Here is a 13,077-nt window from a genome sequence, read left to right as displayed (position 1 = left end):
CCATAACTGATCTGAGAACATCTCCTGTACAGAACAAGTTCATTTTAAACTTTATCAGCGGGTTATAATCACACAAGACCAAAGTCCTGACTGAGAAAATACTGCAACTTCATTCCAGACTTGACTGTGGACGTACTTCTGAAACGAGGCCAAAGGATAAAAAAAAGAAGAAATTAATATTCACATTCCGATTCCACCCAGCTGCACATCTCTGCCTGCCCGGTCAGGCCCTTTATGTGATATGATGATTATCCAGCTCGGGCCCGGGGTGTGTGCGGACCGGCTCCCACCTGCACACAGGTAATTACAGTTTACAGGAACAAAACCATAACTCTGAGAGAGAGAGAGAGAGACACTGGTACCACACATACACCTGCCAGATGTAGAGTAACACACCTGAGGACTCACTCATACTGTATACCCCCTCACACACACACACACAAACACACACACCAAGAAACACAAGTCTAACAAGCACAGATGCTCATAAAGGTGGCCTCACTTTGAGGGATTTATTGCATTCTAATAAGCATCAATGTGATTTAATACAACAGGTCATGTCGATTTTTAAACAGAACAATTTAAGACTCCTGGAATCTGTAAAACGGCCGTGAAAACGATTCAATATAGAAAAATATATTAAGTCACACGTTAAGTCCCATAATCACGTTATCCCCACCAGCAAACAAAGAAATTAACCGAGTTACACACTCAGTCTTGGAATTAAAGAATCTCTAAGTGTTTGTTTGTAAAATATATATGTGAGCTCAGAGGTAGACCACAGGGATTGAATAAACATTTGCATATAACCAAAAAGGTACAACCCTGGAAAACCTGGTCAAAGACAACAATTGGTCCTTTCAAAAGAAAATCTGCTGTTTAGACATGAAAACTGAAAACAGATATTTTTACATTTCCCTTTAATTTTACAGGTTGAACTTCGTGACTGATCAATATCCGGGTGTTATTATATCTCAATATACAGCCGGGGTCCAAAAAGTGCCAACTGCTCCACCGAATATTATTTAAAAAAACCACAACGCGTCCCTTCCACGCATTCTGAGTCAAATCATCGACATTTATTGCACCGCCATATTTCTGTTTCTCAGAAGAGGCTGTTAACCGACAATCAGGAAGAACCAGAACAACTCTTTGTGTGGTAAACATGCTTCTCTGGACTTTGTGTTCTGGAAGAACGCCAGGCTCTCAGGCGGATGTCTCCAGCTCATCACAGTGCAATGTGTGTCATGCTGCAGTTCCAGTCCAAGGTGTGTTCCACAGGGTGTGTTTTGTGAATCATGTTTGGTAACATGACGGGGGGGGAACAAATGGAAACACACAAAACATCCATTTAGAAAAGATCGGGAGGAAATGAAACAGTTTGAAATCAACTGAGAGAAACAAAGTCTTCTGTGAATTGAAAAGACATCGGATAGTTCTGAGGGACAGAGAAGCTGAAAGAGGGGAGGGGGTGGGGGGGTGGGGGGGAATTTGGCCTCGATTTCAAACACGTATTCAAATGCTTTGCTGCACCTCCTCCCTACCCAGTGTGTTTACAATGCAAAACAGTCATTTGACACCGGTATCACTCCACGACTAATCAGTTTCCAGAATCAATTCTATCAACAAACCCAACCATTACCAATAATTACACACTTGTGCCGAGATGGATGCAAAGAAATTGCGGTTGCATGCAAAGCTAATTAGACAACGTGCGTTAACATTTAAAATCCTTGGATGTTGTTGTTTTTTTTCAATCTTGTTCTTAGCACGCCTGCATGAGGCTGCAAGATGAACAGAGTGTCTCCTGTTGGAAGATTAAAGTTGTATAATTCTGCTGGCTCAGCGTTTCCAAGGTGGCCGTTCTGTGTTGTGTTGTTGTTCAGTCTCTCGCAGCCTCTGTGTCCTCCTCATAGGCCCTGTTGTCGTAGCGGTGCTGATGTCCCTCTGGGTCGGTGGACGCCGGGCCGGTCAGCGGGACGTCGTAGAGCGCTTCTCCTCCTGCCACCGTGATCACAGTGACCTCTTCTGGCGAGTGATCGGAAATGCTCCCCTTGCTCTCATCCTCGATCCCCAGGGCCTTCAGGATGTCACACTTGCACATGGGACAGGTCCTCCTCTCCAGCAGCCAGGGCTCGATGCAGGCCTTGTGGAAGATGTGGTCGCAGGTGAGCACCGTCACCACGTCGCCGACCCGGTAGGACTCGATGCACACGGCACACATGTGGGAATCGGACGCGGTTTCCTCGTCGTCCCTCTTGAGCGTGCGCAGCTGGAGGCGGCTGATGGCCTTCTTGGCCTCGGACTTCAGCCTCCTGTCGGAGCTCTTCTGCTGCCTCATGCTGTACAGACGATTTGCGGAGATGAACCCGAAGTAGGCGATCGAGGCTGCTGTCACGATGAAGAAGGCGATGGACAGGAAGTAAAGCCAGTAGGTGTCCATCCAGGGTCCGTGGGGGCTGCCCACTGAAATGAACATTTCCACATCTGTCCCATTCTCCACCAACCTGAACACCTCCAGGCCCTGAGAATTGCCAATCATGATAGCCACGGTCTCACCTGTGCCCGGGTGGGACATGTGAGTGGTGCTGTCGCCGCTGCCGTCCACGTTGTACACCACCACGCCAGCTGCTCCGAGACGCCTGGCAGCGTTGATCTTCTCGCTGAAGGTACAGTTGCCCCGTTTGACCAGGGCTATCCAGTCTGTGAAGCTGTCATTACGCTTGTAGCCAGGATCCGGCCCACATCCCTCGGGGTCCCTGGTGGGAAGCCTAACAACACCTGAGACCTTATCCAGGGGAGAGTTCCGACCGAACACGCCACACTCGCACGATTTGACCACGGTCTCGTTGTCCTTTACGGCATAGAGTATTTTCACGTCGGCTGTCCAGAACACGAAGGCAGCTGAAAGGTGAACCAGCCCTGACAGGCACAGCAGAAGCAGCAGAGGGTGATGTGTCGTCTCACCCATGGTAACGCTCTCCTGAAAACAACAGGCAAACTGTGTTAGCTTCTTTAGCTTCTTTCAAAAACTCCTTTGTTGCTCCGAGGTCCTGTTTTGTTCAATCCCCAGCGATCTGACGACTGCTGCGGTTTCACCAAACCTGCCGTCCTCGGTAATCTGATCCGAGCCTCTGGTAACACAACACGAGCTCTGCGTCAGCCACTCACCTCTCGTTATCTTCCTGAACCTTGAACAGTGAGCACTCCTCGTCGAGGGGCAGGGTGCTGGTATTCAACAAGTTGAAGTGCACATAAAAAAAAAAAAACACAGACCTGCTGTTTCCAGAGCCAAGGAACAACGTGCGAGGAGGCAAGACGCGATAAGCCCGCGATATGGACGTGTGGCCATAGGTCAGAAACCCAGTAAAACTCCGAAAAACAGCTGACTTCCCCTTGTGTAACGTTGAGTAAGGCAACTGGACGGGTTTATCTGGTCTGACTGGTTTCCTTCCCCTTTTTGTTTGCGAGCGACCTCACTGTCAAAAGCAAAGTGACAACTGCTGCTGTTACACTCCATTAGACTAAATATAGGTTTCCACCTTATACCTAGAAGCGTTTTCCACAGAGCCAGAATACCACTGACAACTGAGCTGGGACAGACTGGTGTCAAGTTTCCATTGTATCTCCTTACCCTCAAGCGAAAGCACACACACACTCACACACAGACACACACTCACACACACAAACACACACAAACACATACACAGAGAGAAGCTTCCACTGACAAATGAGATGGAAAAGTTTCCTTCCACACACACACACACAGGCACACAGGCACATACACACCTCTATTGAATAATATATCTCACTGGCACAAAAATGTGTGAATAAAAGAGAGTCTTGTATTTATTCTTACTTCAGCTCACACTTCATGATAACAGGAACAATAGAGCTGCTAGGACCTTTAAGTCCCTGAAACTGAAATAATAACCTTACACACAGCAGGAAGTCAAACACCATGTGACACCTGTACCTGTACCATATTATCTAAAGATAGAAATTGTTAAGTTTTCCACTATAAAAATATTCCACCACGAGGAAGTGAATTCATGCATCACATTTACAAAATATTCTCTCAGACTTTGTGCTCCAATAAAACCTGTTGAGTAAAAGGTTTGGTCGGAGATAATAAACCTGAAGCAATAATACGTTATAGTTACCAGAGCCACTCAGAGATCAAGGCCAAAACTGTGAACACTGAGTAATAACAGCAATGTTCTAAATAATTATACCATCAATAGTTATTTTGTGTAGAACATTAGCTTAAGTAGTACTCAAATTAATACAAATACAATAAAATAACAAATAAATCCACAAGTAGCATGAAAACTCAGAATCGGCTATTAAACAAATAACTTAAACATTATCATATAAATAATTTAATAAACAAATACAGATAAATATGTTATAGCCATGAATATTGTGAAATATTCGATATTTTTTAAATAACTACTTAAATTACTTTTTTTAAATAAAAATCCAGCCACAACTACAATGCATATTTTTGTATGACTGTGTCCATGTTATTATCTATCTCACCAAGTCGTGTTTATTGATGTGTTTATGTAATGTTGCTCACACACACACTACAAGATGAACAAAGACAAACGAAACAAATTGATTACAAGTTACACACGGGGGCGCCATTTACTAGCTGCTGTGTATTATTGTCCTGCAGTGAAGTGTCATTGAATTAAAAAGTAAAATAAGTGACTCACCAGTTTGTCAGTGGAAGGATGTGTGACTGTCCATCAGCTCCCAGTCCCCCTCAAGAGGAGGGTGACCTGGAGTGAGCACATGTCTGCTGCGCTGAGGGTTTGGGGGCAAGTTGGGGCATGTCCACACTAGCCCGGTACCCCCCCCCCCCCCCCCCCCCACACACACACACACACACACACAGAGGAACAAGAGAGAGGGAGGGGGGGGACATTACATGATTAACTTACATTGATTGATTGATTTTATCGACAAAAGACTAATTCAAATGCAAACACAAAATCTCCAAGGAGCAGAAAGAGGAGGAGTCTCATATGATCTGTTCGTCTTTCAAAGGACATGAATGAACAAAGCAAATAATTCAATAAAATGTAAAATGCTGCAGGACATCACAGTCCCTCACCTCCCCCTGTCAGCGCCTACGTCAATTATTTACCTTACACAAAAATACAAAAAAGAAAAAACTTTGTTTTACCTCAACACACAAGCTTTAAGTGTGTAAATGTTTAAATATTTTTTTCGTTAGACCTTTTGGTACTACACCTATTTCTACCTTCGCAAACCTTAAACATTGACCTTACTTAAATCTAACCTTAAAATGTCATTATTATTGTTATAGAAACTTTATTTTTGGCCCCACAAGTCAGCATAATGTGATGGTATAAACTTTATACAATCATAATTCATCTGTTTATACTATAAACAGATTGAGGTCCCCACCACATTAATGAAACCTGGACCACACACACACTGGTTTTCACAGGTTTAACTTTCATTGACTTTGCATTGACTTCCATTTATTGTGAAAAGCCGAACCAACACTTTACCAGTCATCTTAACCAGGACCACAATCCACACCTTGACTCAACTTAACCTGAACCCAGACATGAGGTGTACTGGTCCAGACATAAGGTGTACTGGTCCAGACAGGTGTACTGGTACAGACGTGAGGTGTACTGGTCCAGACAAGGTCAGTGGTGCTTGTGCTGGAAAAAGGTCTGATGAAAAATGTATTGTGTTTGAAATGTGGGAGTTAGAAACATTACTTTCAGTTGCTTCAGGAAACATTTGTAAAACTCCTCATCCAGCAAGTTGTTCGCTCATCTGTCGCCATGATGCGCGTCACGGATGTCACGTGACAGCTCCGTGCGCTTCTGATCTGACGGGATCACATCCGGAAGTCGAAGAACCCGAGGGACTCGACAGTCTGCTGTTCTTCATTCATCCGTCCATCCGTCCACCCATCCATCCGTCCGTGAGTCCAACCGCTCCTCCAGCCACATCAACTCAATTTAAAATAATGAATAAATAATAATTACTTAATTAATTACTTATTTCATTATATGTATAGTGTCCCCTACAATATATACATTATTTGGATAGATAGATAGTGTCTTTAAAACGTATTGCACAATCTCTTCTGTAGTATATGTTTATATATATATACATGTATTATCCTTTTATTATTTTCATAAAGCCCCGTATGTGTTAACCTTCTCAACATTAAACCATGACTCTGATTTTTTAATGCTGAGATAGATAGATAGATAGATAGATAGATAGATAGATAGATAGATAGATAGATAGATAGATAGATAGATAGATAGATAGATAGATAGATAGATTGATTGATTGATAGATAGAAAGATATAGATAGGAAGTATAAATTTAGTTGCACATCCCTGTTTGTTTATGTTTTATATTGTTTGTGTTTCCCATTAATTGATTTGAAGCGAGAGAACGAGCAAGCGAGAGAGTGAGAGGCACACACACACACACACACACCAGCAGAGAGAGAGAGAGAGAGAGAGACTCACTTTTAACGAGCTAAACTCAGGTTCACATGTGAGTTATTGATTTGATGAAGGATTATATAACAGGATACTTCTGAATATTTAGTGGCAGGTATATTTGTGTTTAAAATCAAATAATACAAACTCATTTTCCACAGCTGTTGCGATGTGGGTCTGTGTGTGTGTCTGTGTGCGCCCTCAGGCTGCAGTGTTTGTGCAGGTCGACTGGAATGACTCACAACTCGTGATCCCCCACTCTTGGTAGTGCTCAGACCTTAAAAGAAGCTTTCTACCCCAATAATCCCTCCTGTGTGCAGCTAGTAGTCGTAGAGTAGAGTTAGATGCTTCCAGCTTCCAGCCCACATCCACAGCAGAACACACACACACACACACACACACACACACACACACTCACACACACATGAGTCCTTGGAATAATCACTGATTTCCACTCTTGATAACCCAGGATGAATAAGGTGGCACCTCTGCAGAAAAAGAGGAGAAAGGATTTTATCCCTTACTTTCTGGGATTCGTGATATTTTTGTATTGCACGGTTCATGTTGTGTACTTCACAGCAAACACAGCTCAGGACACTCACTCCTCCAGGGTGCGCCGGGCTCTCGGTAAGAAAACTATAACTTCCTACTCCTCTCATTTTGTATAGTGTCTTGAAATCTCCTATAATGTTATATTCTAATGTGTGTACGGTGTCATTGTAAGTGTTTTACGGAGATAGATAAATTGATAGATAGATAGATAGATAGATAGATGGTTAGATAGATAGATAGATAGATAGATAGATAGAATCATCAATTTAGTCTCACATATCAATTTCTTTATTTTCTGTGTTGTTATAACTCCAATATTTGTGTATTTTTTATTATTTAGATCTGCGATAATGGTTCTAGACTTGTGTGTTTGTTTGATTATAATGTGTGTTCAGTGTCATAAGTTTTTTGGGGAGATAGATGGATAGATTGACAGATGGACAGGTAGATAGATAGATAGATAGATATCATCAATCCAGCTGCACCTCTTTTTATTTGTCATAACTCCATTACTTGTATTTTTTACAGTGTAAATCAGCAGTTATGCGTCTCGACTTGTGTGTTGGTTTTATTTAAATGTGTAAAATAAAATGTTCTATTCTAGCGTAATTTTCCTCATGTTATCAGAAAAGAAAAAAAGAGAAATCAGTTGTGGCTCAGTCACTGTGACGGTGTTTGCTCTGGGAGCGTCACACGTCTTAGTGGCATGAAACACCGTGTAAGTGGCATGACGAGAGGAACCTCGAGCCACAGGCTGTGTGGAGTGATGACCCCTGTGTGTGTGTGTGTGTGTCTGTGTGTGTGTTTTCAGAGAATGAGACGGAGTGCATCTCACCACAGTCCTCAGAGTTCCCTGAAGGCTTCTTCACGGTGCAGGAGAGGAAGGACGGAGGCCTCGTCATTTACTTCCTGCTCATCTTCTACATGCTGCTGGCTGTGGCCATTGTCTGCGACGATTACTTCCTGCCGTCTTTAGAAGTGATCAGCGAGCGTGAGTGACGTGAAACCCCTTGTGTACAACGTGTGTGTGTGCTTTACGGGGGGGGGGGAATACATTCACCAACAATGATGATTTCTAGCCCCAGATTCTCAATAACTTCAATGTATTCTACTAACCTCTTTTATGCATGGGCTACAGTTTTATAGTTAATTTGCAATTTACAGTTATTGTTGATTTCCGAGTTTGCATTGTTGAGTTAGCCTGTTGTTCCACGTGCACCATGTCAACGATCACGTGACGTCTGTGTCTCCTGGGTCTCTCAGGTCTGGGGCTGTCTCAGGATGTCGCAGGGGCCACCTTCATGGCGGCTGGGAGCTCGGCACCAGAGCTGGTCACGGCCTTTCTGGGTAATCTTCTCGCGTTAGAACTATAATCACAACCAGCGATGAAGTTGATGATGATGATGTCAGGACTGTGGCCTGTGATTAGGACTTTATTCCTCACAGCTAACATTGCCTCTTCCTGCATGTTTAGGCGTGTTTGTGACAAAGGGAGACATCGGGGTCAGCACCATCGTGGGGTCGGCGGTCTACAACCTGCTGGGGATCTGCGGCCTATGTGGAATCTTGGCCTCCATGGTACATCATCACAATACTCAGACAACGATCACTCACCTATTTGTGCAAAGCCGCAGAGTCATTGCGTGCATTGCGTTTTTTTCCCGAGTTATAAAACCATTTATTTTTGTTTCCCCTTATCAGGCCGGGCGTCTCAGCTGCTGGCCACTGTTCAGGGACTGTCTGGCCTATGCCATCAGTGTGTCGGCTGTTATTGCTATCATTTCCGATAACAAGGTCTACTGGTGAGTGTGCGTGTGTGTGTGTGTTTCTGTGCACTGGCTTGATATCAAGATAGCGCGGTACAATTGGGATTACACGATCTTTAAAGCCCTTCACCGCATTCAGGTGCAGGGCGGCTGTAAAAGACACGGCCAGTTAGAGCTGTTTATTGCATCTTGGGACACTGAGAACAACAATTGAAAATAGATCACAAAACAACTGTGACCCTTAAATCAGACACCAGCTCATCATAAAGACAGGAGCTGCAGCGACCGTCCGCTGGAATTATTGGTTCTGGTTTCTTGTTAAAGCCGAAGTATATTTGATGTACAATAAAAAAGGAACTGGAATAAACAAAAGCACAAAACATGACTAAATAGAAATACTAAATACCCTTAGGAGATTTTTGAAGTATATTTGCAAAATTCTATCAGCATATGCATTTGATAAGATGCTTCCAGACCTTTTGCCTCCATTTCATAGCCTTGGATGGAGCTGATGGAGTTTGCTCTGATGTTATCATGTGGTCGAGGTCCTGTACTTAGGACACAGAATGGCACCTGACAACTTGGTCAAGGGATTTCATTCAAGAAGTTAGCAGGATTACACAAACACAACCAGACAGATTAGTGTATAAGGGAAGCAGTGTGGGTCAGGGAAGAAACCATTACAGATTCAGGGGGTGGATGTAGGGTTTGTTGTTTTTTCAACATTTTCATGGATCTTAATGAAAAAGATTCAGTTAAATCTGTATCTAGTGAATTTAACTGTAGATTCTCAGGGGGACAGTTGAGTCTTGCTCTTCAGTTCTTTTCTAGTTCCCTGTTATATCCGTCCACGAGGTCAGTAATGGATGGTGAGGCTCAATCTGTGCGTCTTGTTCTCAGGTACGACGCAGCCTGCCTGCTGCTGGTCTACGCCGTCTACATCGTGGTGCTGTGCTTCGACCTCCGCATCAGCGAGTTCGTCATCAGGAAGCTGAGCCCCTGCTGCAGCTGCCTGGGTAAAGGGTCGGGGGAGAAGACGGAGACGCAGCCTCTGATTGGCTGGAGCGACGACACCAGCCTGCGCGTGCACAGTCGCTCCAGGACGGACAGCGGCATCTTCCAGGACGACTCGGGCTACTCTCAGCTGTCCCTCAGCCTGCACGGCCTCAACGAGATCCCTGAAGGTAGAACCCACTTCTTTGTGACCATGACCCCTCGATGACATTAGAGGACACACATTAACTCACAACCTGTTGTCTGCTCGTATCCCAGTGGAGCACAAGAGTGTGTTCGCCGTGCCGGAGAGCGACTGGAAACGCATCTTCTGGGTTCTGTCCCTGCCCATCATCGCCCTGCTCTTCCTCACCGTGCCCGACTGCAGGAGGAGGTTCTGGAAGCGATGGTACATTGTGACCTTCTTCATGTCGGCGGTGTGGATCTCAGGGTTCACGTACCTGCTGGTGTGGATGGTCACTGTGGTCGGTAAGAAACTCACAATCTCCTGATTTCAGTTTCGGCCTCAACTTAGCGTAAAGCAGCCCACCGCTCACGGGCCTCTGGGGATCACAAGTGTTTGGAACTTGTGAGAAAAATGTGGGATTTGCAGAGTAGAATCACATGTTGGTCTGCTGGCTAATTCCTGAGATGCCATTGTCCTGGAGAGTTAAGAGGGGGGGTAGTTATTGTAGCTCTAGTGGGCCTTGTGCCTGCCCAGGCAGTGGATTACAGCCTGCTTCACCCCTAAGGAAACAGTCATGTGAGCAGTGGGGTGTGTGTGCAGAGCTACCCACAGGCACAGGTCCTGGGACAGCTTCCCCCTCCACCCACAACACAGAGGCAAACTGTACGACTGACCTCGGATCAGGCTGAAAGCACAACTCCCTCATGTGACTGTGGTCGTTCTACTGAAGAATAATGAGGTTATTATCCTGTAGTCGTCAGACAGGCTCACATGGACACAACGTTGAGTCTTATAAAAGAGGGAGCAGGCATGAGACCCACCAGGTACAACTCACACATACAGTCTGTGTGTGTTTCTGTGGCTCGCGGCTCCACAGCAGCAACTCTCCATCATCACTGAATAAGAGACGACAGAGCCAAATAACATCAGTGTGTCAGAGGAGCGTCACTGTGGCCTCCGGTCAGAGACGGAGAGAACTCTAAAGACACGAGACCATGTTCTTTGACATTTATAAGAATGTGGAATGTGTTGGTCGTGCTAGAGGAAGTACTCATTCATTTAAGTTAAAGTATGAAGAAATGGATGACTTAAAAGTCCCACTTTAACTTTTCTACTTGAGTAAAAGTTAAATATTTAAAGTATTACGAGTAGAAGTACTCGCTGAGTGTCTACTACGTCATCATGGCCGAGTCTCGCCCCTGACGAATCCATCGGAGTGATGCTGCTGGTGCAGGGGGCGGGGTCTAATGTTACCTGCCCGTTCTGATTGGCTCAGTGAACACGTTCCCCTCTTGTTATGGTTTTCTTTTAAATGTATAAAAACTGTGTGAACGTGTAACTTAGTGGAGCAGAAAGTAAAAATATATGCTGATCAATGCAGTTGAGTAAATGTACAACAATATCTGGAAATAAATCTACTTAAGTTAAGTACAGATACATTAATAATGTACTTTAGTAGAGTTATAAAGTAAATGTACTTTGTTACATCCCACCATTGGTGCCATACACAGGAGCTGATGTTCAGGAAGTACGCACCTTAAACCTGCTGGGATTAAGTTAACCTCAGATTATCCAATGTACTATATTATTTAGGCTAAACTCTCAATAAAGATTAAAGATAAAGTCAACAGCACAAAATGTGAGAGACACCTCTACTGTACATGTAACTGAACTAATAAAAGGTGAATAAAATATTACTGATTAAGATTGTGTTATGTGGCAAGAGTTCTACTGGGTTTTTGCTCAGTTATTTTAAATCCTGGAAAGAGAATTCAGGAATAATGATGGAGCCCTATCACCATAACAACAATCAGCAGCCATTTGACGGAGGAAACTGATTTGTGTTTGTTTGGTTTGATCTCGACAAAGGTGAAACCCTCGGCATCCCAGACACAGTCATGGGACTCACTCTGCTCGCTGCTGGAACCAGTATCCCTGACACTGTGGCCAGTGTGATGGTGGCCAGAGAAGGTAAACGTCAACGTCACCTTTTGACAGCTGCAGTTCATGGTAGTCTTGGTTAATGTAAAATGAAAAGTAATATCTGATCGTTAGCAGTGATTCATGGTTTAAAGGATACAAAGATGTAGCAGCTGAGACCAGCTTCTATTTATAATAACATTTAAGTGGTATTTTTGTATATTTCATTGATTTTTTTACTTGTAAACTTTAATAGTTCTGTGAATAGACACTTGTATTTAAAGCTGTGAACGTGTTTTCTGTTGAACAGGTAAAGCTGACATGGCCATGTCCAACATCGTGGGCTCTAATGTGTTCGACATGCTCTGTCTGGGCCTGCCCTGGTTCATCAAAACAGTCTTCGTGGACACGGTGAACCCTGTGGAGGTCAACAGCTCCGGACTCGTCTTTATTTCCTGCACACTCCTCCTTTCAATCGTATTCCTTTTTGGAGCCGTCCATCTGAATGGATGGAAACTGGACTGGAAGTTGGGAGTGGTTTCTCTCTTCTGCTACATCCTCTTTGCCACTCTGGCCATCCTGTACGAGCTGGGGATCATTGGGAATAATCCCATAAGGCTGTGCAGTGACTGAGGTCCGGCCTTCTCAGGACTCAAGACATATTTTCTGAGACTCCATTCATCCATAAACACAACAGAAAGGTTAAGCTTGTAAATCTTGAAAAAGTGAAAACAAGGAGACGTGGCCCTGCTCACAGATACCGAGCCGTGGCAGAACTGTGCTGGTCACATCTCAGGAAGAGGATGATCTCTGTAAGCAGTTGCTTTCACCACAGGTGGAAATGTACCAAAGATCATTTTCTTGCGGGCGCTTGCTCAGACCCAGAACAGGAAGTTATCATATGATAATAACCTGTCATCACGTGCTGAGATGTCTTCAATCTTACTCAAGGCCCATAAATGAGAAATGTGCCGTTTCAAGAAGTGACCGCCGGGTTCAAAGACATTCAAAACTGTGAAGTCATTGTAGGCAAATAAAAAAGGTGTCAACAAGACTCATGTGACCTTGTCCTCTTTCTAAGTGGGTGAGTGACTAACGACAAGAGGCATCATCTACAAAGTGCTGATAAGCTTTATGAGCATTGCTGCCT

General features: G+C 44.1%; 2 protein-coding genes across 2 annotated transcripts; one reads left to right on the top strand and one right to left on the bottom strand.

The window, feature by feature from the left end:
- Positions 1 to 481: 481 nt before the first annotated feature.
- On the bottom strand, positions 482 to 3,263 carry rnf128a (ring finger protein 128a). Its single transcript, XM_062408556.1, has 2 exons — positions 3,172 to 3,263; positions 482 to 2,983 (listed from the first exon to the last, which is right to left on the bottom strand). The coding sequence occupies exon 2, from the start codon at positions 2,969 to 2,971 to the stop codon at positions 1,883 to 1,885; it is 1,089 nt and encodes a 362-aa protein (XP_062264540.1). The 5' UTR covers positions 2,972 to 2,983; positions 3,172 to 3,263; the 3' UTR covers positions 482 to 1,882.
- Positions 3,264 to 6,907: 3,644 nt separating this feature from the next.
- slc24a5 (solute carrier family 24 member 5) lies at positions 6,908 to 12,963 on the top strand. The gene is made up of 9 exons (XM_062393108.1): positions 6,908 to 7,136; positions 7,873 to 8,052; positions 8,325 to 8,408; positions 8,536 to 8,639; positions 8,763 to 8,863; positions 9,728 to 10,011; positions 10,100 to 10,309; positions 11,877 to 11,978; positions 12,238 to 12,963. The coding sequence occupies exons 1-9, from the start codon at positions 6,980 to 6,982 to the stop codon at positions 12,558 to 12,560; spliced, it is 1,545 nt and encodes a 514-aa protein (XP_062249092.1). The 5' UTR covers positions 6,908 to 6,979; the 3' UTR covers positions 12,561 to 12,963.
- The last annotated feature ends 114 nt before the right edge of the window (positions 12,964 to 13,077 follow it).

The sequence above is a fragment of the Platichthys flesus genome, chromosome 1 (assembly GCF_949316205.1).
Source record: "Platichthys flesus chromosome 1, fPlaFle2.1, whole genome shotgun sequence".
Taxonomy (NCBI): Eukaryota; Metazoa; Chordata; class Actinopteri; order Pleuronectiformes; family Pleuronectidae; genus Platichthys; species Platichthys flesus.
Note: the sequence above shows the minus strand (reverse complement) of the source record. Positions and strands in the feature narration are given on the sequence as shown.

What these genes read in the sequence shown, in the direction of transcription:
- rnf128a (XM_062408556.1), bottom strand. Translation starts at nt 2,971, where the DNA reads ATGGGTGAGACGACACATCACCCTCTGCTGCTTCTGCTGTGCCTGTCA.
- slc24a5 (XM_062393108.1), top strand. Translation starts at nt 6,980, where the DNA reads ATGAATAAGGTGGCACCTCTGCAGAAAAAGAGGAGAAAGGATTTTATC. An exon ending in CAGGGTGCGCCGGGCTCTCG is followed by an intron (nt 7,137 to 7,872) that starts GTAAGAAAACTA and finishes GTGTGTTTTCAG; the next exon opens with AGAATGAGACGGAGTGCATC. An exon ending in TTTAGAAGTGATCAGCGAGC is followed by an intron (nt 8,053 to 8,324) that starts GTGAGTGACGTG and finishes TGGGTCTCTCAG; the next exon opens with GTCTGGGGCTGTCTCAGGAT.